We start from the raw sequence: 27883 nt of genomic DNA, 5'->3' as shown, positions 1-27883 counted from the left end.
ATTGCTGAATTGTACTTTCCAAGTGCTTAGCACAGTGCTCTTCACACAGTAAGCACTCAGTAAATTCGACAATGAATGAATGAATGAGTACGGGGAGAAGCGAGGCCCGGCCAGAGCAGGTACTGGTATCACCTCTCTCTCTCCTTCACCTGCCGTTTGGCCAGGCCTGGCACTGTCCCCTTCCTCCAGCACCTGCCTAGGGATGACCAAGGCAGGTCCTGGGTGGAACAGCGGCCCCTTTGCATGTTTGTTTGGTTTTTATTCCAGCATAGAAGTTGAAATGTGACATATACATTTTTACATGGGAAGAAAATAATTCAGAAAGGTCGGGGGGGAGGGGGATGGTTAAAAAAAATTGAATTTTCTGCCACCACACATAGGGACATTCAGGGGAAAGACAAAGAGTTACAGACCCCACGATGACCAAAGATTCAGGCTAAAAGACAAGGTGAGAGGAGTGGGAAGGAGAGCGTGAGCGCATCTCTGAGGTGTAAAGGATCCTGGGGGCTCCGACCATCCGCCCTCTTGACTAAACCAGACTGACATGCCTGTTCCCAATTAAGCCACAACCCAGTTCTAAGCCAGTGCTGCCTAACCACCCCACCGAGACTTGCCGGAACCATGACCAACCAAACCATCCCTGGAGTGCTCTGCTCTCCTGTCACTGGAACCGTTTCAACCCTATTCACCTAAGGCTGCCCCGCAGTGGGGCGAGGCAAGGATGGAGGCAGGAACGCAAGGGCTGCAGCCAGTCGGTCCTTGGTAGCAATTTGATTCACGGTGGAGCTTCTAGAGATCCAGAGCTGGGGGTGGCACGGAGGGAATCCCCTCTGACTAGCGGAGCACTGTAGAAGCGGTCCCTGGCTTTGGCTGCTCTCCTCATCTGGCAATTAGCAGCTGGAGGCTTCTGTTGGGAACATCTCCTCCCTCGGCACCCCCGGGGCCTCACGCAGGGGCTAGAGGCTGGAAGAGAAGGGGATGTGGGAAGAATGGCTGATGTGCCTTGCAAGGGGAGGGCTGTGGCAGGAGAGAAATTTGGCCAAGTGGCCATCGAAACTAGCTTTCTTACAAGTTGGAAAAGTCACACACACAAGTAAAGTTATACACACGTCACACACACCCTTCCCTGGGTGATGGGCTCTTTCTTAAACAGCAGCAGCTTTGATGGCTGAATTTACCGTCTCACCCCTCCCCTCAATCCCCAACTGACCCCCCCCCACTGCACATTAATTCAGTGGCACAAGAGAAACCCAGCCAGCCGGGACTCACCCTCTGAATCCCCAGACCCAAAGCCAGGGGTTTGTTATTTTGTTATCTTAAGGCTGCGGAAATAAGAAATGGCTTGGGAGCCTGACGTTGGAGGGGCTCAGGGTGGAAGGGGGTGGAATTAAGATAGATTTGCCTAAGGCCAGTGACTTTGAGAAAAATAGCTATTCTGAGGGGAGGGGAAGGATGGCGTGGAAATCTGTGGGAACACGGGGCTGTCTGTGGAGAACCTCTAGGCTACAGCCGAGGGGAGAGGGCTAGGGGGACATGTCCCATTTAGGGTTCCAAAACAGCCACCAACGCCCTGAAGGGGCTCCTGGGAAGTCAACGCTGACCTCCAGAGCCACCCGTGGGCACTGCTCACTTACTGCTGCCCCTCCATCCAAACCCGTCTGGAAGGGGTGTGGTGGCCTGGGCAGAGTTGGCAGGGAGGGGATGGACATGCCGAGGCCCAAAAAGGGGAGGCTCTGCCCGCCTCAGGCCCCCGACACGGGTGGAAAACTCAGAAAGCCCCAGGGCAAGAGAGAAGGGCCAACCAGGACCGGCGGTCAGCCCGCTGGAAACTCTCCGAAGGTCGCCCGCTGCCCCGGAGACCCCACTTCAGTTCTCAGCCTTGGGGTGGGCACCAAGTGACTTCCTGAGGGTCTAGACAGACAATGCAGCAGACAGCAATTGAGTTTCACTGCCCAAAGAGGGAGAAAGGAACGGAAAAAAACAGGAAGGAAGAGGTCCAAGTTAATTTCTTTGTGTACGAGACAGTGTTCTGTCTCTCCTCCACACGTCGAGTGGGAGGGAGTGCTGGTCACCAAGAAGCGTCAAGGGGGGAGCCAAAGCCAGATCCAACTCTGCAACTCCCGGCCGTGACTGGAGCCGAGGAAGCAAGGCACCAGTGGAAAGTGCATCTCGGGAGGGGAAGGGGGAGGAGGGGACGGTGGCAGTGGGGAGGAGGGAGGGAAGGGTGAGGGAAGGAGGAGGAGCCAGGGAGGGACTAGTTCCCCTGGAAAGCCCCCCGGGCAGCAGACGCGGCCACGCCTGAGGCGGCACTGCGGAAGTTCCTGTTGGTGAGGATGCCCTGGGAGAACTCCTCCTGGGCCTGCTGGAAGCTGGCGCCAGTTCGGCGGTACAGTGTGTGCACCTACGGGAGGAAAGGAAGACCTGTGAGCCTTCGGCCAGTCCCCCACCCCCTGCTCCTCGGTCCCCCCGTGCGGCCTGGCTTATGGACAGTTTAGCCCCATGGCCCTTTGTCCCCAAGCCCTGGCCCAAGCCACCAGGACACCTCCGCTTTACAGTTAAGAGCCTGAGTCAGGTTCCAGTGTCTTCAGGGCTCCAAGGGATGTCTTGGGGAACGGGGGGGAAAAGGCCTCAGAAGCTGATTAATCTCTTATCCTCCCACCCTACTGCCACTTCTGCATTTCTGCAACTGCTAAGCACTTGGGCACTAGCTTCCTCTCTGTGGAAGCACTTATATCCTTTTTGTTTTTGTTTTGTTCTGTTTTGCTCTGCTGTCTGTCTCCTCCGATTGGACTGTGAGCCCGTCATTGGGCAGGGATTGTCTCCATCTGTTGCCAAATTGTACATTCCAAGCGCTTAGTACAGTGCTCTGCATATAGTAAGCACTCAATAAATACTACTGAATGGATGACTATCCCAATCTTAATACTCTATCACTTCCCCGTGACCTGTAATTCATTTAGCGTCCCTCTCCCCACTAAATGCTAAGTTGCTGGAGGGTGGGGATCATATCCATCCACTCTACTGCAGGGTCCTCTCCCAAATGTTCAGTACCACGCTCTGCACCTGGTAAGTGCTCAATAAATGCCATCATTTGACTGAAGTTGGCTCCCACTCCCGTAGGCCTGCCTGTCCCACCCCATTTCCCTTTTCCCGGTTAGCTTCTCGGGAAGCAGCCTGGCATAGTGGAGAGAGCAAAGTCTGGGACTGAGAAGACCTGGGTTCCGATCCCGACTCTGCCTCTTGCCTGTGTGTGACCTTGGGCAAGTCACTTCGCTCCTCTGGGCCCCGGTTTCCTCATCAGTAAAATGGGGATTCGGTCCCTGTTCTCCCACCTACTTAGAAGAGGAGCCCCCAGGGAGGGACGTCCAACCTAATTAACTTGTATCTCCTCCCAGGGCTTGGCACATAGTCAGCCCTTAAGAAAAACCACAATATGAAAATCAGAGGCAGCTGGCCGGGGACCACCAGGGGCCTGACCCCACTCACCCGCTTCAAAAGGACGAGCGAGAGGACGGAGCACAGGGTGAAGAAGCTGGCCACCACCATCATGATGATCGAGACTGCCGGGGCGGTTTTCAGCTCAGACAGGGCCGCAATCCAACCGCTGCAACACAGGAGGTAAATTGTCAGGGTGATGGGGAGGGAGGGAGGGAGCCAGACTGAGAAGGGGAGACCGCTGGGATGGAGAGAACAGAGAAGCGGGGACCCTCAGAAGAACCGGTCCTTAACCCTCGTCCTTCCTTCCAAGTGCTCTGCACTCAGTAAGGGCTCAATAAATATCATTCATTGATTGACTGACTTCAACATAGAGCTCCTAGCCTGGAACTGCTCTCTGGATGTTTCCAGAGATGTTTCAACAAGCAGCGTGGCCTAGAGTCAAGGGCATGGGGACACCTGGGTTTGAATCCTGGCTCCTCCAGTTGCCTGTTCTGTGGCTTTGGGCAAGACTTAACTTCCCCAGGCCTGTTTCCTCATCTGTGAAACTAGGATTCAATACCTGCTCACTCTCCCCCTGAAATTAAGAGCCCTGTGGACAAGGAGGGAATGGAATTGTGGCCTACTAATCAATTAGTGGTATTTATTGAGCGCTTACTGTGTGCCAAGCACTGTATTATGTGCTTGAATTGTACAACAGAGTTGGTAGACATGTTCCCTGCCCACGGTGAGGTTATAGTATAGAGCAGGAGACAGACAATATAAATAGCTAAATTATGGAAATGTACTTGGATTCTATGGGGCTGAGGAAGGGGTGTATATCAAGTCCTTTAAGAGTACAGGTCCAAGTGCCAAGCTGTTATTTTCCCTAATGCTTAGCATTGTGCTTGGCATATAGTAAGTGCTGAACGAATAGCACAGTTGTTACGTTTCCCCACTCCTGTTGCATGACCCACGATGTGGGCTTCCTCCGGGTCTCCATTCAGTTCTCACTGGAGATTGCCAACCAGGATACTGGAGACGTCTGCCTAATCTGTAGGCTCCTTATGGACAAGGTCGATTATACTTACTTCTCTGTGTTGGACTCTCCCAAGCATTTAGTACAGTGCTCGGCACATAGTGAGCTCTCCACAAATACACTTAACTAACTGGAACGTTGATGGGTGGCTGGGAGCCAAACAAGATGGCCAAACCTACAACATCCCTGCCTTCAAGGAGTTTGAAAGAGGACCGTATGTCCACTGCTGCCTGGCATGACCGTGGGACACTCACCCTCCCTCTCCCATTGCATGGGGGGCTGGCAGTTATGCCAACCAACGACTATTAGAGGCAGGCCAGCTAGCACCTTCATCCTTCCACTCTGGGACCCCGGGGCCACTCAGAACCCTCCGACTGGGCTTGGATGACAGCCAATTCCCAAATAATCCAGCCCCGTGGGAAAGCCACCTCTAAAAGCCTAGTTAGCCTTTGAAGGGGAGATGGTCAGGCAATTAATGTGTGCAAAACGATTCCTTAATTTCATTTTTTTTCCTGGTATTTTTAAGCACTCACTATGTGCCAGGCACAGTTCTAACTGCTGGGATAGACACTAGGTAATCAAGTTGGACAGTCCATGGCCCACATGGGGCTCAAAGTCTTAATCTCTGTTTTACAGATGAAGTAACTGGGTCACAGACCAGCTAAGTGATTTGCCCAAGGTCACAGAGCAGACGGGTGGCAGAGCCCGGATTAGAAACCAAGTCCTTGCTCTATCCACTAGGCCATGCTGCGTCTCCTTCTTCCCACCGGGGTTTCCATTATGGTCAGAGAAGGGGACTCTTGGGTAGAAAGTGGACTAGGCTTGGGGTTAGCAAAGCAAGGGGACAGGGATGAGGATGGGAATGGAAGACATCTGCCCATGTTCAGTGGATGGGGGAGTTCCCAGACCGGCACCGCCCCCTGCCCTGGATTTCACAGACGTTCCTGGAAATGAACCGGGAGGCCCTTCGGCAGGGATGAGCCAAAACAGTCTGCATATGGTTCCTGGCTCTCGCCCTGCCTTCAGGCAGAGCATTCAGCTTGACCTTTCTGCTGTTCCCCGTGTGCACTAGGGCGGAAAGGAAAGAACTCAGTCGGCAGTTCCTCTCAGGGCCTGGCGCGAAGCCAGCGCCCCTTCCCCCGGCCTGGCTGGCTGCGCTGCCCGCAAGGCTGAAGCAACTCATCCAACCAGGAAGTCCTTCAAGCCCACCGCCTGGGGAGCGCCGGGGGCCCGGTTCGGCCTGACCGGCCCCCCGCCCCGCCTCTGCGGCCCTAGAAGGGTTTCCAGGCCTGCTGCTGGGCAGACCTCTCGCCACAGGAACTGAGAGGCCGTGATGCAGAAAATGCAGATCTGGATCTCCAATGAACCGGAACACTCGTGTACACAGATTCCTTCAGGAGGAATGGGCCTGGTAGGAAGGGGGCGGGGGAGAAGGGGCTCACTGGGCTCCGGGGCTGGAAGAGGGAAGACACACAAGAGATGGGGTGGGTCTCGGCTAGGGTAGGACCAGAGGAGGGGAGTGCCATCTGAGTGACAGGGAGAGAAGGAAGGGTGGAGAGAGCTTCTGGAAAAATCTGCAGAAGTCCGGCGAGCTCCTGGGTCCATGCCCCCAGTGAGCTCTTGGGCCTGTGACCACAGCACCGTGAACTCACCTGTCCCCCCAGCCAGGGATCCCCACAGTCTGGATGATGTAGATAGCTATTTGGCAGAAAAATACAAAGAAGAACACAAAGAAGCTAAAGGAGTTGTCGGACCTGTAGGGAGAGAGGAAGAAAAGAGTAAGAGGGAGGATCAGCTTGAATTCTTAGTGTACAAAAACACACACACACAAACGCACATGCAAACTTCGGCTTTGGTACACACCTTAATGTATTTATAAACACCTATACATTTGGGTTCTTCTAGTCACATTGATGTACAAAGCATATCCAGATTCTTACAGGTACCCAAATGTACACACCCACACACATGTGCTCTAACCGGCACCCAGATGTACACATACATACACACAGAGTTAAAGTAGGTGCCGGTTGCAGGAATCTTGGCTCTGCATAGTCCACGGGAGGAGAAAGGGCGGGGAGATGACAGAGGCCACTGGGACAGCTGACCTGGCACCAGCCAGAGTCCTTCCAGGGCTTCCGCCTCTGGGGCCTCCCAGTCAGGACAGAGAGAGAGAGAGAGCTCTGGTACTCGCTTCTCGGGCGATGCCCCCTAAAGGGCCCAGCAGTGGAGACTCTCCATGTGTGGGCTCTGGGCAGAACTGTGTAATCACATGGGCACCTTGCTTTCAAGGGGCTCAAAGCATTTCAACCACGAAACCGTGAGACCCCAAGTGGCAAGGGGTCAACTACCCGCTCGGCACTTTAACGCTCACAACCACTGAGCAACGTAATTTACTGCTGCCTGCCGAGCACTGTGCCAAACACTTGGGAAAGGACAATAGCGTTGGTAGATACGATCCCTTCCCTCAAAGAGCTTACAGTCAAGGCACATTCTACACATTTAGACTTGTGTATTTTAAGCATTTACTTATCTAGATATCCACTGTTCCATTCTCTTTTTCCCTCTTTCTGTAATTATTTGGGTCTGCCTCCGCCTCTGGACTGTAGGTTCCTTGAGGGCAGGGGTCATTTTTTCTAGCTCTATTGTACTCTCCTGAGCGCTTAGTACAGTGCTCTGCACATAGTAAGTGCTCATTAAATACTACCGATTGGAGACTGGATTCCAGGAGTCAAGTCCCCATCATTGTGGGCAGGGAACATACCTAGCAACTCAATTGTCTTATATGCTCCCAAGTACAGCACTCTGCACACAATAAGTGCTCAATAAATACAACTGATCCCGTGCTCCCCACTCCAACCAATGATTTTATCTCCCTTGGAATCATCCAGCATCGAGCCCAGAGAGTCTCAGATTGTACCAGAACCACCATTTCCTTAGCCCTTTCAATCAATCACCCATATTTATTGAGTGCTTACTGTTTACTAAGCACTTAGGAGAGTACAGCACAACAATCTAATATAAACATTCCCTGACTAAAACAACTTTACAGTCGAAAAGGGGAGACAGACATTAATATAAAGAAATAACTACGGATATGTACGTAAGTGCCATGGGACAGGTGGGAAGGTGAATAAAGGGAGCAAGTCAGGATGAGGAGGAAGGGAGTGGGAAAAGAGGAAATGAGGGCTTAGGAAGGCCTCTTGGAGATGTCCCTTCAATAACGCTTTGAAGGTGGGGAGAGTAACTGTCAGACATGAAAAGGGAGGGTGTCCCAGGCCAGAGGCGAGATGTGGGCGAGAGGTCGGTGGTGAGATAGAAGAGATCAAGTCATAGGTTGGCATTAGAGGAGTGAAGAATGTGGGCTGGGTTGTAGTAGGAGAGTAGGGAGGTGAGGGAGGAAGGAGCAAGGTGATTAAGTGGCTTAAAGCCAATGTTAAGGACTTTCTGTTGAATGCAGAGGTGGATGGGCAACCACTAGAGGTTCCTGAGGAGCGGGGAAACATGAACATTTTTGTAGAAAAATGATCTGGCCAGCAGAGTGGATTATGGACTGGAGGGTGGAGAGACAGGAGGCAGGGAGGTCAGCAAGGAGGCTGATACAGTAATCAAGGTGGGATAAGATAAACGCTTGAATTAAGCGTGGTAGCAGTTTGTGAAGCAGCACGGCACAATGGATGGAGCATGGGCTGGGGAGTCAGAAGATCATGAGTTCTAATCCCAGGCTCCACCCCTAGTCTGCTGTGTGAACTTGGGCAAGTCATTTCACTTCTCTGTGTCTCAGTTACATCATCTGCAAAATGGGGATTGAGACTGTGAGCCCCACACGGGACATGGACTGTGTCCAACCTGATTTGCTTGCACCTGTCACATAGTAAGCGCTTTACAGATACAATAATAACAACAACATTAATAATTAATGGAGAGGAAAAGAGAGATTTCAGCCATGTCGTGAAGGTTGAACTGACAGGATTTAGTGATGGATTGAACATGTAGGTTGAATCCAAGAGAGGAGTCAAGGATAACACCAAGATTAGATGCTTGTGAGACAGGAAGGATGATGGTGCCATCTACAATGATGGGAAAGTCAGGGGGAGGACAGGGTTTGGATGGGAAGACAAGGAGCCCTCTTTTGGACACGTTAAGTTGGAAGTGACAGTAGGGCATCCATGTAGAGATGTCTTGAAGGCAGGAGGAAACATGAGACTGCACAGAGGCAGCGAGATCAGGGCTGGAGACGTAGATTCGGGAATCATCCGCATAGAGGTGGAAGTTGAAGCCACAGGAGGTAATGAGTTCTCCAAGAGACTAGGTGTAGATGGAGATTAGAAGAGGACCCAGAAATGAACCTTCAGTCATTCATTCATTCAGCCAGTCATATTTATTGAGCACTTACTATGTGTACAGCACTGTACTAAGAGCTTGGGAAAATATAAAATAATAGTAAACAGACATTCCCTGCCCACAGGGGGGAGGCAGACAATAAATACATAAATAATTTATACATATGCATATAAGTGCTGTGGGGCCAGGACGGGGGAAGAACAGAGGGAGCAGGGCACGGCAACACAGAAGGAAGAGGGAGAAGAGGAAAGTGCGGCTTTGTCAGGGAAGGCCTCTTGGAGGAGATGGGCCTTCAGTAAGGCTTTAAAGGAGGGAGAGTAATTAATTGTCTCTTGGATTTGAGGAGGGAGGGTATTACATGGCAGAGGCAGGATGTGGACGAGGTGGTGACACAGATGAGATTGAGGCAGAGTGAGGGGGTTAGTATTAGAGGAGCAAAGTGTGCAGGCCGGGTTGTAATAGGAGAGTAGCAAGGTGAGGTAGGAGGGGCCAAGGTGATTGAGTGCTTTAAAGCCAATGGAGAGGAGTTTTTGTTTGATGTGGAGGTGGATGGGCAACCAGTGGAGTTTTTGAGGAGTGGGGAGGCATGTCCTGAATGTTTCTGTAGGAAAATGATCCGGGTTGCAGAGTGAAGTATGGACTGGAGTGGGGAGAGACAGGAAGACTGGGAGGCCAGCAAGGAGGCTGATGCGGTAATCAAGGCGGGAGGGGATGAGTGATTCAATTAATGTGGTAGCAGTTTGGAGACGGAGAGGAAAGGGCGGATTTTAGCGATGTTGTGAAGGTGGGCCCGACGGCATTTAGTGATGGATTGAATATGTCGACTGAATGAGAGAGAGGAGTCAAGGATAACGCCAAGGTTATGGGCTTTTGAGGCAGGAAGGATGGGGGTGCTGTCCACAGTTAGGGCGTGGGAGGCAGAGGAGGAGTCTGAAAAAGAGACTGAGTGACCAGAAAAATAGGAAGAGAACCAGGAGAGGACAGTGTCAGTGAAGTCCAAGTTGAATAATGTTTCCAGGAGAAGGGGGTGGTAGACAGTGTCAGAGGCAGTTGAGAGGCTGAGGAGGATTAGGAGGGAGTATAGGCTATTAGATCTGGCATTCATTCAATTGTATTTATTGAGTTCTTACTATGTGCACAGCACAGTACTAAGCACTAGGGAGAGTACACCACCAGACTGAACAGACACATTCCCTGCTTATAACATGCTTACAGTTCAGGTCATTGGTGACCTTTGAAAAGGAGATTTCTTTGGAGTGAATGGGACAGAATTCAGATCGGAGGGGGTCAAAGAGAGAGTTGGAGGAGAGGGACTTGAGACAGTGGCTGTAGACAACTTGCTGAAGGAGTCTGGAGAATAATAATAATAATAATGCTATTTATTAAGCACTTACTATGTGCCAGGCACTGTACTAAGCGCCGGAGTAGACCAAAGCTAATCAGGCTCAACACAGTCCCTGTCCCATACAGACCTCACAATCTTAATTCCCATTTTACAGCTGAGGTAACTGAAGCACTGAGACATGGAGTGACTTCCCCAAGGTCACACAGTGGACAAGTGGCAGAGTCGGGAGTAGAACTCTGGTTCTTCTGACTCCCAGGCACGGGCTCTATCCACTAGGCCTCGCTGCTTCCCTTTGAAGAAGGGAAGGAGAAGGATAGTAGGAGGGAGATGGAGTTTAACCAGAGGGAGCCGTGGGGTCAAGGGAGGGGTTTTTTTAGGGTAGGAGCAGTCTGATGAGGCTTCTTGTCTGCCACTGCAGGCTTGTTTTGCACCTACTTCACTGAGTGGCTCAAGTCCCAAGCCCCTGTACCAGATTGCATATCCTGCCCCAACTTCTACTTGCCTGAAAGCCTTGTAGATGGGGCGGTACCAGCAGAGGAAGGCGCAGGGGGTGAACATCACGAACCACAGGATTGACAGGCCGAAGTCGACCCCCCTGGCAGGGTCAGCAAAGAACCAGGCCAGGCAGGCCAGCAGATTCAGGAACAGAGTCACAGAGTGCACTGGTGAGATGCCGGGGAGAGGGGGAAGAGAAGGGAGACCTTTCAACTGCCATCCCAGCAATCCGCCCACTTAGAGTCCTGAGGCCACTCACTAGCCCGGTTTTTGTTGAAACAACTGGGGCAACCGCCCCAGGACCCCTGACGTTTAGAGGGCCCATTCCATTCCGGGTAGACCCCGAGTGTTCCGACGTACTTCTGCCTATGGAAGTCCAGGTATTTTTTGGAGCCGCTGTGAACAGGAAACAGTTCTGACAGAGGCTGTGATTCTCTGTTTAGGCCTTGGAATAATAATGGCCATAACTGTAGCACTTGCTAAGCGCTTACTATAGGCTAAGCAATGGAGCAGACACAAGATAACCGGGTCTCGTATGGGGCTCACAATCTAAGTAGGAGGGCGAGCAGGTATTGGATCCCCATTTTGCAGTTGAGGAAATTGAGGCCCAGGGAAGTGAAGTCACTTGCTGAAAATCACAGAGCAGGGATGCGGTAGAGCCGGGATTCGAACCCAGGCCCCCTGCCTCCCAGGCCCAGGCTCTTTCCACGAGGCCAATGTGCTTCTCGGTGCTTTTCAGAAAACTCAATTAAGAAGCTCGAGGCCCAGAACACCGTGTCCCCATCAGAGGCGCTGCCCGGGGGTCTTGAAACAACTTGTGCCCAACTCCATCCCAGTTCCCGCGCTCTGTCTGGGCAGAGTGATAACCAGGGCAGGGGTGGGAGGGTTTGGGGTGGAGGGAGGACACGTCGCACTCACACATCCAGAGGTAATACAGCATTTTGCACGTCTGCTGGTAATCGGCTGGGATGTCTGCAGAGAAATCCTGGTAGAAGCAGGGCTTGATGGGGAACTTTTGGGGCAGGGGGGGCCAATTGTTTTGTCTCACTGTGAAGGAAGAAAAGGCGAAGAGTCCCTTGAAACTGGATGGGTCGCTGGCCTGCTTAATGCCACAGGAAGAAGCTTTGCTCACTGACTTGGGGGGGCGGCGGGGCGGGCGGTTGAAGTCTGGTAAGGGTAGGGGAGGAATTCCCTTAAAGAGAAACCTGGACAGCTGGAATCCAGAGCAAGGACCTTCAGAAGGTTCTTCCGGTTGCCAACAGCACCATCGGGTCTCTAGGAACTTTAGGGAGGTTAGCGGAAGGCTGGGTTGGGGGATGGGATGGAGACAGTGGAAAAGGAGGGAGCCCGTCTCCCTCTCTACACAGCTCTCTACACAGCTCTGTTCCCTGGGGCCCACAACCCTCACTCCCAGGGACCGGTCAGCTCCAGTTTAAGGCATTCGGTCTGGCCCAGCACTGGCCTGAGAGAGGACAAGGTGGATCTGACATCTGCCCCGCTGCCCCGAGGTGGCCCAGAGACAGCGCCAGCCCACAAGAGTCATGGGCAGAGGACACTCTGTCCCACATTCACCCGGGGCTTGTCAGCGGGCAACGGCTTGGAGCCGAAGGCTCCCACTCACCATTCAACTTGGCTGCGCTGTTCTTTAGTTCTCGCTCCTTCCTGTCCAGCTCCGCCGCTTTCCTCTCCAGCTCCTCTTGCTGCTGGAGCAGCCCAGCCTGGGCTGCAGATGCTACCGACTAGTTGGGGTGTGGGCGGGGGTGGAGGAGAGATGCTCAGCCCAAAGGAAAGGTCAGGAGAGACCCCCTCCTACCCCCGCCCAAGACCCAACCACGGACACAATGAGCCTTCAGGCGGGGGCTCCCAAAGAGCTTGCGTGATGCTTGGTCCTTCTCCATGGTTTGGAGAAGCTGCGGCAGTGACCCTCTGATTCCCTCTGCCTCTCCCTCTCTTTTTCTCTCCCTCTGGAATAGCCACCATGGTCACTTGGCCCCTCTGGTCTTCCTCTCACGGCTTCCTGATCTCTTTTCAGAGAAACTGGAAGGTAGTTTCTTCCCTTAGTCCTCCCCTCCCTCTAGGTTAGACCAATGCCATCCTTCTGCCAGGCTTTAGCAGCTGTACAGAGCTTTTGCTTCTCCGCCACAAGCTCAAAATTCAGCAGGAAGCAAAAGCACCACACCTGGGGGGGGAGGCAGAGGAGGGGAGGAAGGAGGGGGGAAGCATGAAGAAGGGGAAACGTCCTCAAAAAGGGAACTGTCGCTTTCATCAGACAAGTCTCCCAGGCTTCACATCCCCCTTTCCATCCCCACTAGACCGTAAACTCCTGGAGGGCAGGAGTTGTGTCTATACACTCTAGTGTCCGCTCCCCAGTGCTTAGTTCAGTGTTCCGCACAGTCAGTGCTCGATAACTATCAGAGATTGATTATGTTGGTTCTTCATCTAACATTGTTTCCTGAGGGCCCAGGACTTCTCAGCCTCTACGCCTCTCCCCTTGAGCCCAGGGTGGAAGTCAGGAGGGGAGCAAGGGGAGGAATTTGAGTCACATTCGGGTATTCCTGCTGCGGGTGCCAGTCTTTTCCTGAAAACCAAGTGATTTCCCCGAGTGGGCAGCCGATGCACCCCCTCCTCTACTCCGTTCTTGCTGCTCTGTGTTCCTGAACCCTCCTGCAGTTGTCTGGCATCCCAGGAGCCGGCAGCCGAGCAGGGATCACCATCCAGGTCTCCTGCCCCGTTGGCCTGGGCTCACACAACCAACGGAGAATCAGAAAGACCTTGCATTTTTTTAAAATGGGCTTTTGCCTGCAAGTTAAACAAAACTCCCTGAAGAGAGGGAAGGTGAGAGCATCAGGCCCCAGAAGATGGGCCCCTCCAGTGGTCCCAGGAAGGCTTGGAAGGCGGGAGCGGGGCGACGGGTGGAGAGGGAGATTTCCCAGGATGCCAAGCCGTTGTGGCAGTGTGGGGCTCGGGACTCCCGGAGAGGGCCCTGTCTCCCTCTGAGCTCTGCTCCGCCTACCTTTGCTCGCTTGTGGCTGTCACTCTGAACATTATCTCCTCCTAGCAACCTCTGTCTCTCTGAGAGCTTGCTCTCTGCCAGGAACTTGGGGGGCAGGTACTTGCCGGCCTGTCTAAGCAGCAGCTGCAACACACAACTACACTGTGACTGACCCCCCTCAGGCCAGGGCGGGGCGGGGCAGGGTGGGTGCGGCCAGGAGGGTGGGGAGGGGCGCAAGAACCTGCGGCGGGAGTTAGCTTAATCCGCCGCTAGCCTGTAAGCACCTTGAGGACAGGGACGTCTGCGAAGGCTACTGCCCTCTTCCAAGTGCCTCAAACGGCATCCTGCTTGCGGCACAATGGAGGAGGGATCGTAGTGGCCGGGGTGGGAGAAAAAGTTGGAAAAGCCCTGCTCTCCAGCAGCCCACCAAGGTCTCCGACCCCAATCCTTCGTGCTCCCAGGAGTCTGATTTGGGCCTCAGAGCAACGCTGGGGGGAGCTGGACTTCCGCTGGTGTGGGAACTCCCGCTGGCGAGGGCTCACCCTGCCTCTGGTAAGCCTCAATTCCCTATCAAAAGCCAGGCCCCGACCACCCACCGGCCCACTCCCTCCCAAGGTAGCAGGGAAAACCCAGTAGACGGGCAGGCAGACAACGGACAGCAAGAGGGTGACAGTACCTTGGGGGTAGGTTCTACGGAGGGCTGGAGCACCGCGGGCTGGGAGGGCCCAGTGGGCTGGGCGATGGGAACGGTTGTTGGTGCCACATTGGTCTGAGGGAAGAGATGAAGGCGGTTGAAGTCGGAAGCCCTGGGGAGGTCTTCCACTTGATCGGGGATGGGGCCCAAGGGAGACCCAGGGCCAAGGTGCTTCTTCGGAAGGCCCGAATAATCATAATAATGATGGTATTTGTTAAGCGCTCACTGTGTGTTAAGGACTGTCTTAAGCGCTGGGATAGATACAAGGTTATCAGGTTGTCCCACTTGGGGCTCACAATCTTGATCCCCATTTTACAGATGAGGTAACCGAGGCCCAGAGAAGTTAAGTGACTTGCCCAAAGTCACACAGCTGACAAGTGGTGGAGTTGGGACTTAGAACCCATGACCTCCGACTCCCAAGCCCGGGCTCTTTCCATTAAGTCACGCTGCTTCCCTAATGGAGGCAGCCCTACCTGGTCACCTTCTCCCTCTCAGCTGCATCACAGCCCCAGGCATGGGGAAGCATCGTTGGGAGAGATGGGCTTAGGGTGGGCCAAACGTTGCCATTCTGCCTGCCTTCCTTGCTCATTAGCCAGGGACTACCTCCCACGCCCAGTTGGCTGGCCTGGGTGAGCTGTCGGTCCACTAAACTTTCTTGTTCTGTCAAAGCCTCTCCCTCAATGCTTTGGCGCAGCGACACCACCTCATGGGCCTGGCCACTGATCCTGGGGGAATCTAAATGGGTTTGGGCCACTCCCCCGTGGGTGGCCCTGCCGAGAATCATCCCAGCTCTCTTGGCCTGCAGCTCTCCTTTGGGGACTATTTACTCATAGACCAGGGGCAATGGGGACTGAAATAGGCCTCCTGAGCCTCGTTTGGGTCTTATGATATTAAAGGGCACCTTCTGCAGATTGCACACTTTGGCAGCTCTTCTCTGGAGGTGTCTGGCCTGGGCCAAGTCTCACCCACACACTTCTCTGAGTGCAAGCAGCAAGTGCCCCCGTGCTGCGGCAGTGGGGACCAGGGAATCAAAGGCTGGGGTGGAGGGAGGAGGTGAGCAATGGATAAAAAGAGTAGGACAACTCTGGCTGACCAATCCGACTGTGTGCTGCCCAGGCTCTGTCCCACAGGCCCCTTCCCACAGGCCTTGGCCCGCAGGCTGGGCTTTCTCACCAGCCGAGGAGTCTCCGAGAAAGGGTTGAATTCGTCCAGGCCACCCTGCGGCGGATGGGTCAACTGGGTCACCGAGGGATCCTGAGAAGAGAAGACAGACATACCTCAGTCCCGTAGACAGTTCAGGGAGGTGGGACCAAATGGCTCCGTGAGCAGCGGAGCAAGGTCATTCCCTTCCCCAGAATCTGGTGACTAAGGGTGACCCCGGACAGTCTGTGGGCCTTCTGGAGCTGGTTTCGCTCACAGCAGCTCTCTCCCACCCCTTCTCCTCGCCACAGGACCCCCAGACCAACCCCAAGCCCAGTACCTAAACCCCCAGAACCCGCCGAGACCAATAACTCTTCCAAACTGCTTTGCTGTTTTTGGCCAAGGGAAAGGGCTCCAGACTTCCAGACGAGGTGGGAAGACCAACGCCATGAGCAGCTCGAGGGTCCAGAGTTCCGAGCCCCCTGGAGAGACTTTGTGCGTCCATCGGGGCAACTGTTTCCTTTGCTAAATGCCACCAAAATGACCACCCCATTGCTGCAGTCGGCACAGAGACGTTCCCCCTACCCCCCAAGCCAAATGCCAGATTTTTTGGCTTCCAGGAGTTTTTTCCAAGAGAACAGGCTATTCTTGCATGGGTCGTTATGGCCAGGGAGAATGGCTACCAAATCTGTTATACTGTACTCTCCCAAGTGCTTAGTACAGTGCTCTGCACACAGTAAGTGCTCAATAAATACCATTGCTTGATTGACTGGTGAAGAGGAGGCAGGTCCGCTTACTGGGTAGCCAAGTTCCAGTTTCCCAAAGCTGGCCTGGGGGTGACCTTTCCCTAGTAGAGGAGATCTACTGCCTGGTTAATGCGCCTGAAGCCCAAGATGCATTGAAATGGATCCCTAAGTCGCTCGAGCCCAGTGGAGAAGCTGAATCTCCAGGAAGAATAGCGAGTAAAGCGAGAGTTGCCAAGAGGGCTGCCGAGGCAGGAAACCAAATAAGGCTGTGGGGTGCGAGACGCTCTGTGGGTCCGATTCTGCCAAAGGCTCCGTCATTCCCTTTCAACCTCTGCTCACGGGGTCCATATTTCCAGTTGCTCCCTGACTACTCCTGCTTTGGCGGCATCTTGGCTGGTCTTCCCAGCACGTGGTAAAGGGGAGTTTCCGCTCACCTGTTTCCTTTGCTCCAGAGAAGAGCAGGAGCCGCAGGAGGAGTGGGTAGTCTAAATCCAACTATCTGACTCAATCCAAAGGCACATGTGACTTAATCGGGCCTCTGCTTCTTGGTGACAGCACTCTTGCCATCAAACCAGGAAGCCACGGCCCTCTGACTGCTTCGCCCCACAACCGGTGAGGAGCACTGTCCCCCAACCAGGTTGGTCTGGGTGGCCGGGCCCAGCCACCGCAGGACCGGACTGCCCAGATCAGCTGGGGCTGGCCAGCCTCGATGGGCTGAAAAGGCTGAAGGCCCTGAAGGACTGGAAAATGAAGGCCAAACTCTCATGACAGAGCTGCTCCTCTGAAAGGGAGCAAGCGATCTCAGGGTGGAAAATCTGGTCTGGCCTTTGGTCGGGGAACAGCCGGGTAGGTTTTACCAGAGGGCCGCTAGACCTGTCTCTTGCATGGCCGAAACCGAAGCTTTGCTTTGCTCAGCTTTGCTCCCAGAGACTTCGATGCCTTGCCAAGGAATCCAACTGCAGCATCAAAGACCTGTCATCCTCCGCCCTGCTACTTAGCTTCCTGACTCACAAGGACTTGAGTAAGTTAAAGGGGCAGGGCGGAAGCCTCCTGACCTTGGGAAGAGACAGGTAGCATGCTTTCAGCCTGGTCAGCCTGCCCCACAAAGTGGGGGTTTATGGAGAGGGTAGGAGGTCAGTTGCGGGGGGGTGGTTCTTAAAGATACTGCTTCCAGAGGCCTGGATTCCTCTGGGAAAGGACCCTTGGGTGGAGGCCACGAAGAAGGCCCTCCTTGGTTTTCACAGGGCGGTGTTGCCTGACTTTGGATTCCAGAGATGTGTGCCTCTCCCAGACAGAAGCAGCCGCTTCCTTGGGTGTGACGGCGCTTACTGCTGGATGTTCAGCCTGGAGCATTGGCCACCTCCTGGTTTGGGGGCCCCCACCTGATATCTGGAAGGATGCTGAGGCTGCGCATTTAAGGTGGCCTTGCGAACAGACACACACACAAAATGACCAGCCCACAAAATCTCCTCGAGTGGTGCTAGAGAAGGGTCCCAGGGAGTAAAGCCCTCCTAAAATCACATCTCCTCCAAGGGGTCTTCCCTGACAAAGCCCTCTTTTCCCCTGCCCACCTCTCTGTGTCATCTACTCACTTGGCTGTGTACTCCTTAAGAACTTTGATTTTCAACCTAGGCCCAAAGCACTTATGCCCACCTCTTTATACTCTACTATTTCCTCTAACTATAATTTATTTTAATGTCTTTCTTCCCCTATAGACTATAAGCTTTTTGTGGGCACCAACTCCTTTCTACCAACTCTACTGCACTCTCCCAAGCATCTAGTACAGTGCTCTGCACAAAGTAAGCACTCAATAGATACCACTGATTGATTAAAATGAAGTCGGGGGGCTTTCCTAGCACTGAACGTTACCAGCACTTAGCATTATTTCTCCTCTATAAGGAGTTACCCAAGAGGAAGACTGTGGTATAAGGAGAGAGAGCCTTGAAATGAATCCCGGCAAGACTGTCTCTCCTCTCTCCCAGGTGATTCCAATTAAGTTAATGAATAAAGAGGAACAGAGTGGCCTAGTGGAAAGAGCACAAGCCTGGGAATCAGGATACATGGGTTCTAATCCCAACTCAGCCACTTGCCTGCTGTGTGACCTCGGGAGAGTCACTTCACTGGTCTGGGCCTGTTTCCTCATCTGTAAAATGTGGATTACACACCTGTTCTCCCTCCAGTTTAGACTGTGGGATACGTATGGTGCCTGAGCTGACTGTCATATATCTACCACAGCATTTAGCACAGTGCTGGGCTCTTGGGCCCTACAGACACTCAGCCAAATGGGGTTCTGGGCTGGTCTACAGAGAGGGCTCCTTCCTCAAGGAGGGGACCTTGGGCTTTAGAGTAGAAGACCTAAGCCAACAAATTTTTTCAAGGAGGCTGAGAGACTCTGGCTGGCTGACTTGAAAAGGGAGAAGGCCTTTGGATTACCAAGCCCAGGCTGTCAAGTTGCTGGGGAGGAAGATGAAGAGAAAGAAAGAAGCCAGAGGGTAGGAAGAACAATCTGTAACCTCAGTCTCACAGGCCCAATGGCCTGAGCAGAACCTTGCTGGGAAACCACATGGATAGTCGAGCCCTGCCAAAACTCGGACAGAGGGCCCTCACGTCCCCTCTGCTCCACCTCTTCTGGATAGGGACCAGTTCCTGTCTGTGTGTCGTGGTTAAACACTCTTATGTCCCTGTTGAGGGATAATCTTCTTCAAGGTAAACTCCCACCCCGGCTCCGAGGAAAATATAACCAGCAAGAGGCGAAAGAGGAATAATGATAATTAATAATGAGGATGATGATAATTGTGGTATTTGTTAAGTGCTTACTATGTGACAAACACCGCACCAAACACTGGGATAGACACAAGATCATCAGGTCCCACAAGGGGCTCACGGTCTAAGTAGGAGAGAGATCAGGGTTTGAATCCCCATTCTGCAGATGAGGGAACTGAGGCCCAGAGAAGTGAAGTGATCTGCTCAAGATCACAGAGCAGGCAAGTGGCAGAGCTGGAATTAGAACCCATGTCCTCCGCCTCCCAGGCCTAGGCTCTTTCCACGAGGCCATGCTGCTTCTTGGAGCTCAAGGCTCCCAGGGAGGGCCTTGCTGTCTTCTCTGTTGCAATAGAGATCCAGATTCAAAGATAACCCACTACCAAGCACTCAATTTCCATGGACAGTTATATCAAGCGGCCTGGCCTAGTGGAAAGAGCAGGGAACTGGATGTCAGAAGACCTGGGTTGTCATCCCGACTCCACCACTTGCCAACTGTGTGACTTTGGGCAAGTTGGCTGACTTGTAAAATGGGGATTAAACTTCTAGACTCGTTCCTTTCTTTCACTGTGAGTTCCTTGTGAGACAGGGCCTGTGCCTGATCTTTGATTTTTTTTTTAAATATGGCATTTGTTAAGGGCTTACTATATGTCAGGCACTGTTCCCAGTGCTGGTGTCGAAGTTAATCAGGTCAAACACAGTCCCTGTCCCATTTGGGGATCACAGGTATTGAACCCCCATTTTGCAGTTTCGGAAACTGAGGCACAGAAAAGTGATGTGACTTGCCCAATGTCACACAGCAGGCAAATATTGGAGCCGGTATTAGAACCAGGTCCTCTGACTCTCCAGCCCATGCTTTATCCACTAGGCCATGCTGCTTCCCTGATCTGATTATACTGTATTTCCCCCAGTCCTTGCTACGTAGTATATCCTTAAACACCACATTATTATACGTTATATAACATTATATATACATATTAGTATAAGGATGATTATTACTATCCATGATAGTAGCAGGTGAAGTGTGGGTGTGAATAAGATAAACCAGCATGGTCAGCACTCCTGAACCCTGTCTCTCTGATGGGGAGAACTGGCCTTGTCTCAACTGGGCAAGGAAAGCCCTACTGTGGAAGACCCTCACAACACTCAATATACGTGTGGGTGTGAATGACAACGATGATGACTTTGGGGGTTGAAGTTTGGGAAGAGGAAGCTGGAGGAGAGCAGACTCACTGCCGGGGAGCATTTAGAAATCTGCCGGGTACCTTCCAACACCGAAAATGACTGGACGTAACCAGGACACACAGACTTCCACACCAAAGACCGTATTTCCACACCTCACTGGGGCAGAAACTGTTGGTCAATTTTACATTCGGGGATGGCTACTGCGCTCCCAGAGTCTCCTGGTTCTCAAACTCAAGGGCACGGCCTCTTCTCTCACTTGACACCCACAGGCCAGCCTGACAGAAGCCAAAACTTCTCTGGAAAGACACGACGGACACGGGAAACTGTTTTGCTATTTGCCTCCCCAAGGAATGCCACTGGTGGCTTCCGCGGTGAGGAAATGTTTCAAGTCCTTCGAGAACGGAGACAGGACCGAAATGATCATAACCGTGAGGGTGGAATGGGAGAAAACGATATGATGTTGTTTGGCAAGGTGCAGGATCTGAGAGCATTACTTATTCAGGAGAGACTCCACCTCCTGCCTCAGGCCGTTTTACTGAGGTTGCAACTTTCTGGGGCAGTCTAGCAGGAATGCTAGCTTTTAAAAAATGGGCCCTAGCTTCGGGCTGGGTGACCCAACTCTCTTTGCTTACCAGAAAAAAAAATATCTCAGATATTCAAGCCAGTACAGCACCCTGGATGTCACCTGAATGGGAATTAGCCAGGCCAGGCCCAATTCAAACCAGAGAAGCCTTCCACCCTATGGGGGGGGGGGGGGGGAGACAAGGGGGGAAAGTACTATGGGACACATGAGCAGAGAGCTGTAATTAAAGGAGCAATTAGTTTGCGTCCAGGGAGTGAATTGTAAAACCTTTCCCCTCTTACTTGCAACTTCCCTTCTAGTTTGGAGTCCCACAATGCCTCCTAATTTTACTCCATAGCAATCTTTTCCTCCTCTGCCTAAAGACTTCCAGTAAGAAGCAGCGTGGCTTAGTGGAAAGAGCAGGACCTTGGAAGGCAGAGGACCTGGGTTCTAACCCGGGCTCTGCCAGTGGTCTGAATGTGACCTTGGGAACGCCACTCAACTTCTCTGTGCCTCAGTTCCCTCAACTGTTAAATGAGGATTAAGACTGTGGGCCCCATGTGGAACGGGGACTGTGTCTAACCTGATAAATCTGCATCTATTCCACTACTTAGAACAGTGCTTGGCACGTAGTAAGAGCTTACCAAATACCAGAATTACTATTATTATTATTGTTAATTAGAATGATCCCAGAAACCGAGGAAGGGGTTATAAAAGCACACTCCCATCAGAGAGAGGAAGAGAGTGGGAAGTTTAAGCTTTTTCATTCTACCAATGACTACCACCGCATGTTGCCCAGGGAAGAAAAAAAGAAGGTCTGCGATGAGCACGGCACTGAACTAAACACTGGGGTCGATACAAGATGCGTGGATCAGATGCAGTCTAAGGGGGAGGGCGAACAAGGAGCTTATCCCCAATTTTTTCTTTTAACAGATGAGGCATGGAGAAGTTCTGAAACATATTCATTTATATTAACGCTCGTCTCCCTGCCAGACTGTAAACTGATGTGGGCAGGAAAGGTATCTACACACTCAGTTGTACTGTACTCTCCCAAGTGCTTAGTACAGGGCTTTTTGCGTAGTAAGTGCCCAATGAATACCATTGATTGCCTGCCCAAAATCACCCAGAGGGAGCGGGGCAGAGCCGGCATTAGAACTCAAAGAATTTGGTCTGAACATCAGTTTTCTGTTAAAGGTCAGAGTTTAATTGTTCACTCCGTGCTGCCTGCCAACACCTTGAGTAAATGCTCCTAGCCCGGCACTACCCTGCCAGAATAATCTTGGCAGCGAAGGGAAAGTGGAGGAGTCCACAGTCTTGGAGGGCAGACCTGAAGGACAGAGGGACAGGACTGCCCAGCTGGGGACTGATTGAGCTTCTTATCCAAACCCAAGTGGAGATCCTGGTTAATACGCTCCCTGGGAATTAAGGCATTAAGACCTGGAACCCAGAACTTTCTTGTCCAGAGAGCAGGGCCCCTGCTAGATGCTAATGTCCACAGCACTCCAGGTGTTTCCTGCCTGGCCTCACTTCTTATCCCGGCTGGCCGGGCTGGCTCTTCCCTCCACATGCACGGCCAATGGGAAGATGACTCCCGACTTCTCAGGAGAATGCAGTTGCCTAAAGTCAGTGGCCAATGGACTCCACAATTAAGATTCCGGCCTAATCCCTTAAACTGTGAGCTCTCGAGGGACAAGGCCTGTGCTTGGTCTGACTGGAGGGATCATGTCTACCAACTCCGTGTACTGTCCTTTCCCAAGTACTCAGTATAGTGCTCTGCACACAGTCAATAAATACTAAATAAATACCATTGAGCCAATCAGCACTCTATAAGCATTGAGCCAATATGCACTTAATGAGCCAATAAGCACTCAATAAATACCATTGATTGATTTGACTGCATTCTATCTACCCCAGCGCTTAGCACACAGTATTAATCTTCTGGGATCCAGGAATCATCAGTCAGGTCAATTGCATTTATTGAGCGCTTGCTGTGTGCTCTACTAAGAGCTTGGGAAAGTACAATATAACAATAAACAGGCACATTCCCTGTCCACAGGAAGCTTACAGTCTAGAGGGGAAGAATCACGTCTCTAAGGCCTGCACCGGGTGGGATCCAGATGTGGGCGGATGTCTGCCGTCAATATCATGCCCACCACCGAGACCAGAAACAGATAGAAGGCTGTGTGTCTCTGGTCAGCCAGTTTTTCAAAAAGAGGAAACATTTCTTTCCAAACACACCTCATCAACCAACAAACAAATCAACCGGATCATCTCACTTTATCACTCCCTGGCTGGTCCCACCCTCCTAAAAAGGCAACTCAAACCCTGACACCGAGGAACACTCTGGTAACCAAATATAAAAAATACACTAGCCCACATAAATTTGGCTCAGCCTTCCCTACAGAGAGAAACCCTGACAGGCAAGCAAATGAAATCAGCTACCTTTTACTTGTCTGGCAAAGCCCTGTTTTTTGCCTTGGGAAGCGTGAGTGACCATTTCCAAGGTTATTGCTGTAAATCTGTCAAAAAAATGTTGGGTAAATGCACGGCACTCTCACAATTCCAAGCAACTAGAAGATAAAGTGAGCTACAATGTTACTTTAAGAATGAGCAGTTTCTTGTTAAACTGCCTGAGTCTGTAAATGAGAATGAGATGTTTTCCTCCTCCCTTCACTGGAGAAAGTAGATTGATTGATCAGGGTAGCCAAAGTTCTGAAAGCTTTGCACCTCAGAGAGGGACTGAGAACAGGGAAGCTGGGAGTTGAAAAAATACTAGGTCTCCAGGGCCTAAATCTGGAGTCCCCTTGAAGGCCAGCTCTGCCGACAAACCCAGAAGCTCCCCCTGAGGTCTGAGAAGACTTCTGAGAAGCCAAGGTTTCAAGAATTGACACCACAGAAGACATGGACAAAGTGAGCTTTCAAAAGTTACATAGCCCCTGGATGGCTAATAAAACAGAAAATAGAATAAAACAGGTGAATTGGGTAAGCTTCTCAAGTTTGGACCAATGTTTGCCTGGACTCTTCCTTTATCTGTAATTTATTTTAATGATTCCCTCCCCTACTAGAGTATAAATTCCTTGTAGGCAGGGATGAGAAGCAGTGTAGCCTACAGGAAAGACCCCGGGCCAGGGAGTCAGAAGACCTGGGTTCAAATCCCAACTCTGCCAATGGCCAATTATATGACCTTGAGCAAGTCACAACTTCTAGGTGCCTCAATTTTCTCACCTGTAAAATGGGGATTAAAAACCTGTTCCTTCTCCTATTAGACCATAAGCCCCAGATGGGGCAGGGACTGTGTCCAACCTGACAGCAAATCCTTTAACAAATGCCATTTAAAAAAAAAAATTACCAACTATAACGTACTGTCCTCTCTCCACACGGTAAGAGCTCAATAAACACCACTGATTGAGGCACTCGAGAAATGCCACTGATAGAGTGGGTTGGTGAGGGTCCTGACCATTATTCTTCTTCAGACTATAAGCTCCTTGAGGGCAGAGAATGTGTCTTTCAACTCTGTTGTACTCTATTCTCCCAACCGGTTAGTACAGTGCCCTGCACACAGTAAGTGCATACCAACTGACTGAAGTTATTTCCTAGCAGAGAGCACTATTATTCTTCCTTTATGAGTCTGTTCCCCCTTGACTAGATTGAGTCCTCTGTGGGGCACGCCTGAATCAGTTTCCTTGAATGACTCTCCCTAGGGCTTAGGACAGAGCCTCACCTCTCGTGATGTCATTACTTCCCTAGAACTGGATCCAAACTAGTGACCAGAGATCATCACTTTAAGCTGAAGGCCACTAAGCTAACAAAAAAAAGGAACTTGTCCCACAGCCTTTTTAGCCTAAGATAATATTTTTGGGTGCTATCAGAACAGAGGGGAAAGATTTCAAAGGAGCATCTTCATGGCTGCAATCACTAATGACTCATGAGACAGGTAAATTCTGTTACCAGAGCTGGGTTCCTACTTACTGAGAACTCATGGCTTACTGCCCCCTCTCTCTTCCACAATCAATCAATGGTATTTATTGGGTGTTTACTGTGGGCAAAGCACTGAACGAAGCACAATACCACAGAATCGATAGATATGTTCCCTGCCCACAAGGAGTTTGCAGCCCCAAAGGGGGACAGACATTAAAAGATGTGCTTCCTGTCCAGCGAGCTGGGCAACTCTACTTTCCCAAGCAATTAGTACAGTGCTCTGTACACAGGTGCTCAATAAATGCCATTAACTGATTGAGTGGCTGGGACCTGGGGGAGACAGTCAGCCGTCCCTCGGTCTCGCCTATCCCGCCGTCGACCCCTGGGTCACGTCCTCCCGCGGTCCTGGAACGCCCTCCCTCCTCACCTCCGCCAAACTGATTCTCTTTCCCTCTTCAAAACCTTACTTAAAAATCACCTTCTCCAAGAGGCCTTCCCAGACCGAGCTCCTCTTCCCCCTCTACTCCCTCTGCCATCCCCCCTTTACCTCTCCGCAGCTAAAGCCTCATTTTCCCCTTTTCCCTCTGCTCCTCCACCTCTCCCTTCCCATCCCCACAGCACTGTACCCGTCCGCTCAACTGTATATATTTTCGTTACCCTATTTATTTTGTTAATGAATTGTACATCGCCTCGATTCTATTTAGTTGCCATTGTTTTTATGAGATGTTCTTCCCCTTGACGCTGTTTAGTGCCATTGTTCTTGTCTGTCCGTCTCCCCCGATTAGACTGTAAGCCCGTCAAACGGCAGGGACTGTCTCTATCTGTTGCCGACTTGTTCATCCCAAGCGCTTAGTACAGTGCTCTGCACATAGTAAGCGCTCAATAAATACTATTGAATGAATGAATGAATGAATCGTGGCAGGTTAGAACCAGCGTGAGAAGCAGCATGGCCTAGTGGAAAGGTCATAGGCTAGGGAGTCAGAGGACCTGGGTTCTAATCCCAGATGTGCCGCTTGTCTGCTGTATGATCTCAGGCCAATCACTTCTCTGTGCCTCAGTGACCTCATCTGGAAAATGGGGATTAAGACTGTGAACCCTATGTGAGGTGAGCAGCATGGTCCAGTGGATAGAGCATGGCCCTGGGAGTCAGAAGGTCAGGGGTTCTAATCCCAATTCCACCCCTTGTCTGCTATGTGACCCTGGGCAAGTCACCTAACTTCTCTGTGCTTCAGTTACCTCATCTGTAAAATGGGGATCCAGACTGTGAGAAGCAGCGTGACTTAGTGGCAAGGGCACGGAATTGGGAGTCAGAGGATGTGGGTTCTAATTCCGACTCCACCACTCGTCTCTGTGCCGCTTCGCATCTCTGGGTCTCAGTTACCTAATCTGTTAAATGGGGATTAAGACTATAAACCCCACATGGGACAACCTGGTTATGCTGTCTCTACCCCAGCATTTAGAACAGTGCTTGGCACATAGTAAGCACTTAACAAGGATCATAATTATTATTATATGGGACAGGGACTGTGTCCAACCCGTCTTGTATCTACCCCAGCACTTAGAACAAAGACTTAGTCCCCCTTAGCGCTTAGTCCAGTGCTTGGCACCTAGTAAGCACTTAATACTATCACTGCTATTATATATATATATAATAATGTTGGTATTTGTTAAGCACTTACTAGGTGCAGAGCATTGTTCTAAGCGCTAGGGTAGATACTGGGTAATCACGTTATCCCACGTGAGGCTCACCGTCTTCATCCCCATTTTGACAGATGAGGTCACTGAGGCCCAGAGAAGTGACGTGACTTGCCCACAGTCACACAGCTAACAAGTGGCACAGCTGGGATTTGAACCCATGACCTCTGACTCCCAAGCCTGGGATTTGAAAGAGAACTGGGAGGCAGCCTAAGCACTGAGGCTGCAGGCAGATCAAAGCTGCGCTGACTGTGTACAGAGCCCTGGACTAAGTGCTTGGAGGGTACAACTGGGCAAGAGAGAGAGAGAGAGAGACCAACGACGGGCTCACAGCTGAGACCGACATGTTGGGGAGGTGGGCGGTGCAGAGAAGGGGGAGCCCCTCTCCACTAAGCAGCGTGGCTCGGTGGAAAGAGCCTGGGCTTAGGAGTCAGAGGTCATGGGTTCAAATCCCGGCTCTGCCACTTGTCAGCTGGGTGACTGTGGGCAAGTCACTTCACTGGGCCTCAGTGACCTCATCTGTAAAACGGGGATGAAGACTGTGAGCCTCCCGTGGGACAGCCTGATGACCCTGTATTATCTCCCCCAGCGCTTAGAGCAATGCTTTGCACATGGTAAGCGCTTAACAAATACCAACATTATTATTCTTTGGGCCTCAGTGACCTCATCTGTAAAATGGGGATGAAGACTGTGAGCCTCAGGTGGGACAACCTGATGACCCTGTATCTCCGCCAGCGCTTAGAACAGTGCTCTGCACATAGTAAGCGCTTAACAAATATCAACATTATTGTTATTCTTTGGGCCTCCGTGACCTCATCTGTAAAATGGGGATGAAGACTGTGAGCCTCACGTGGGACAACCTGATGGCCCTGTATCTCCCCCAGCGCTTAGAACAGTGCTCGGCACATAGGAAGCGCTTATACCCCACCATTATAATTCCCCCAACTGCTTCCCAGCAGGCCCCCCCCCCCCCCGCTCCCCCTGCGGCGGGTCCCGCCCCCCCCGCGCCCCGATTGGCCGGCGCCGGCCGCCCCCGGCCCTCCCATTGGCCGGCGGCCCCGTCCCTCCGGCGCCACGTCTCCCGGAGGTGGCGGCCCGGGCGGCGGCCCCGCCGAGCGCCGGCCGCCGAGCCCCCGTACCTGGAAGGGATTGACCTCCACCGGGTCGGCGAAGGGGTTGGTGTCGAAGGCGGACATGGTGGACGGGCCGGCGGCGAGGGAGGGAGGAGGAGGGTGGCGGCCGCCTCCCTGCACCCGCGCGCCGCCGTCTTCCGGGGATCCTACACCACTTCCGGGAGGCCTGCGCAGGAACGAGGCGCGCGCGCGCAGGGGGGGTGGGGTTTTGTGACGTCATCGACCGGCCCGTCCTCCCTCCCCGCCCATCTCTCTCGACGCATGCGCGCTCCCTTTCTCTCCTCACTCCGCCCGTCTCCCTGGACGCATGCGCACTCCCTTTCCCTCCCTCCGCCCGTCTCCCTCAACGCATGCGCACTCCTTTTCCCTCCTCCCCCGCCCGCCTCCCTCGACGCACGCGCACTCCCTTTCCCCTCTCCCC

At 52.2% G+C, this 27883-nt stretch overlaps 1 protein-coding gene across 3 annotated transcripts; it reads right to left on the bottom strand.

The window, feature by feature from the left end:
- Window positions 1-242: 242 nt before the first annotated feature.
- On the bottom strand, window positions 243-27644 carry SCAMP2 (secretory carrier membrane protein 2). 3 transcript variants are annotated; one of them, XM_029065107.2, is made up of 10 exons: window positions 27469-27642; window positions 15497-15577; window positions 14306-14398; window positions 13651-13773; window positions 12259-12376; window positions 11556-11684; window positions 10645-10804; window positions 6106-6207; window positions 3487-3604; window positions 243-2401 (listed from the first exon to the last, which is right to left on the bottom strand). In XM_029065107.2, the coding sequence occupies exons 1-10, from the start codon at window positions 27523-27525 to the stop codon at window positions 2255-2257; spliced, it is 1128 nt and encodes a 375-aa protein (XP_028920940.1). In that variant the 5' UTR covers window positions 27526-27642; the 3' UTR covers window positions 243-2254. The 3 variants fall into 3 exon arrangements, with proteins under 3 accessions (XP_028920940.1, XP_028920942.1, XP_028920941.1); XM_029065109.2 differs by lacking the exon at window positions 10645-10804 and having other exon boundaries at window positions 2132-2401; window positions 6106-6151; window positions 27469-27644; XM_029065108.2 differs by lacking the exon at window positions 13651-13773 and having other exon boundaries at window positions 2132-2401; window positions 27469-27640.
- Between the last annotated feature and the right edge of the window lie 239 nt (window positions 27645-27883).

The sequence above is a fragment of the Ornithorhynchus anatinus genome, chromosome 5, assembly GCF_004115215.2.
Source record: "Ornithorhynchus anatinus isolate Pmale09 chromosome 5, mOrnAna1.pri.v4, whole genome shotgun sequence".
In the NCBI taxonomy this organism is placed as follows: domain Eukaryota; kingdom Metazoa; phylum Chordata; class Mammalia; order Monotremata; family Ornithorhynchidae; genus Ornithorhynchus; species Ornithorhynchus anatinus.
This window is presented reverse-complemented; position numbering and strand designations above follow the sequence as displayed.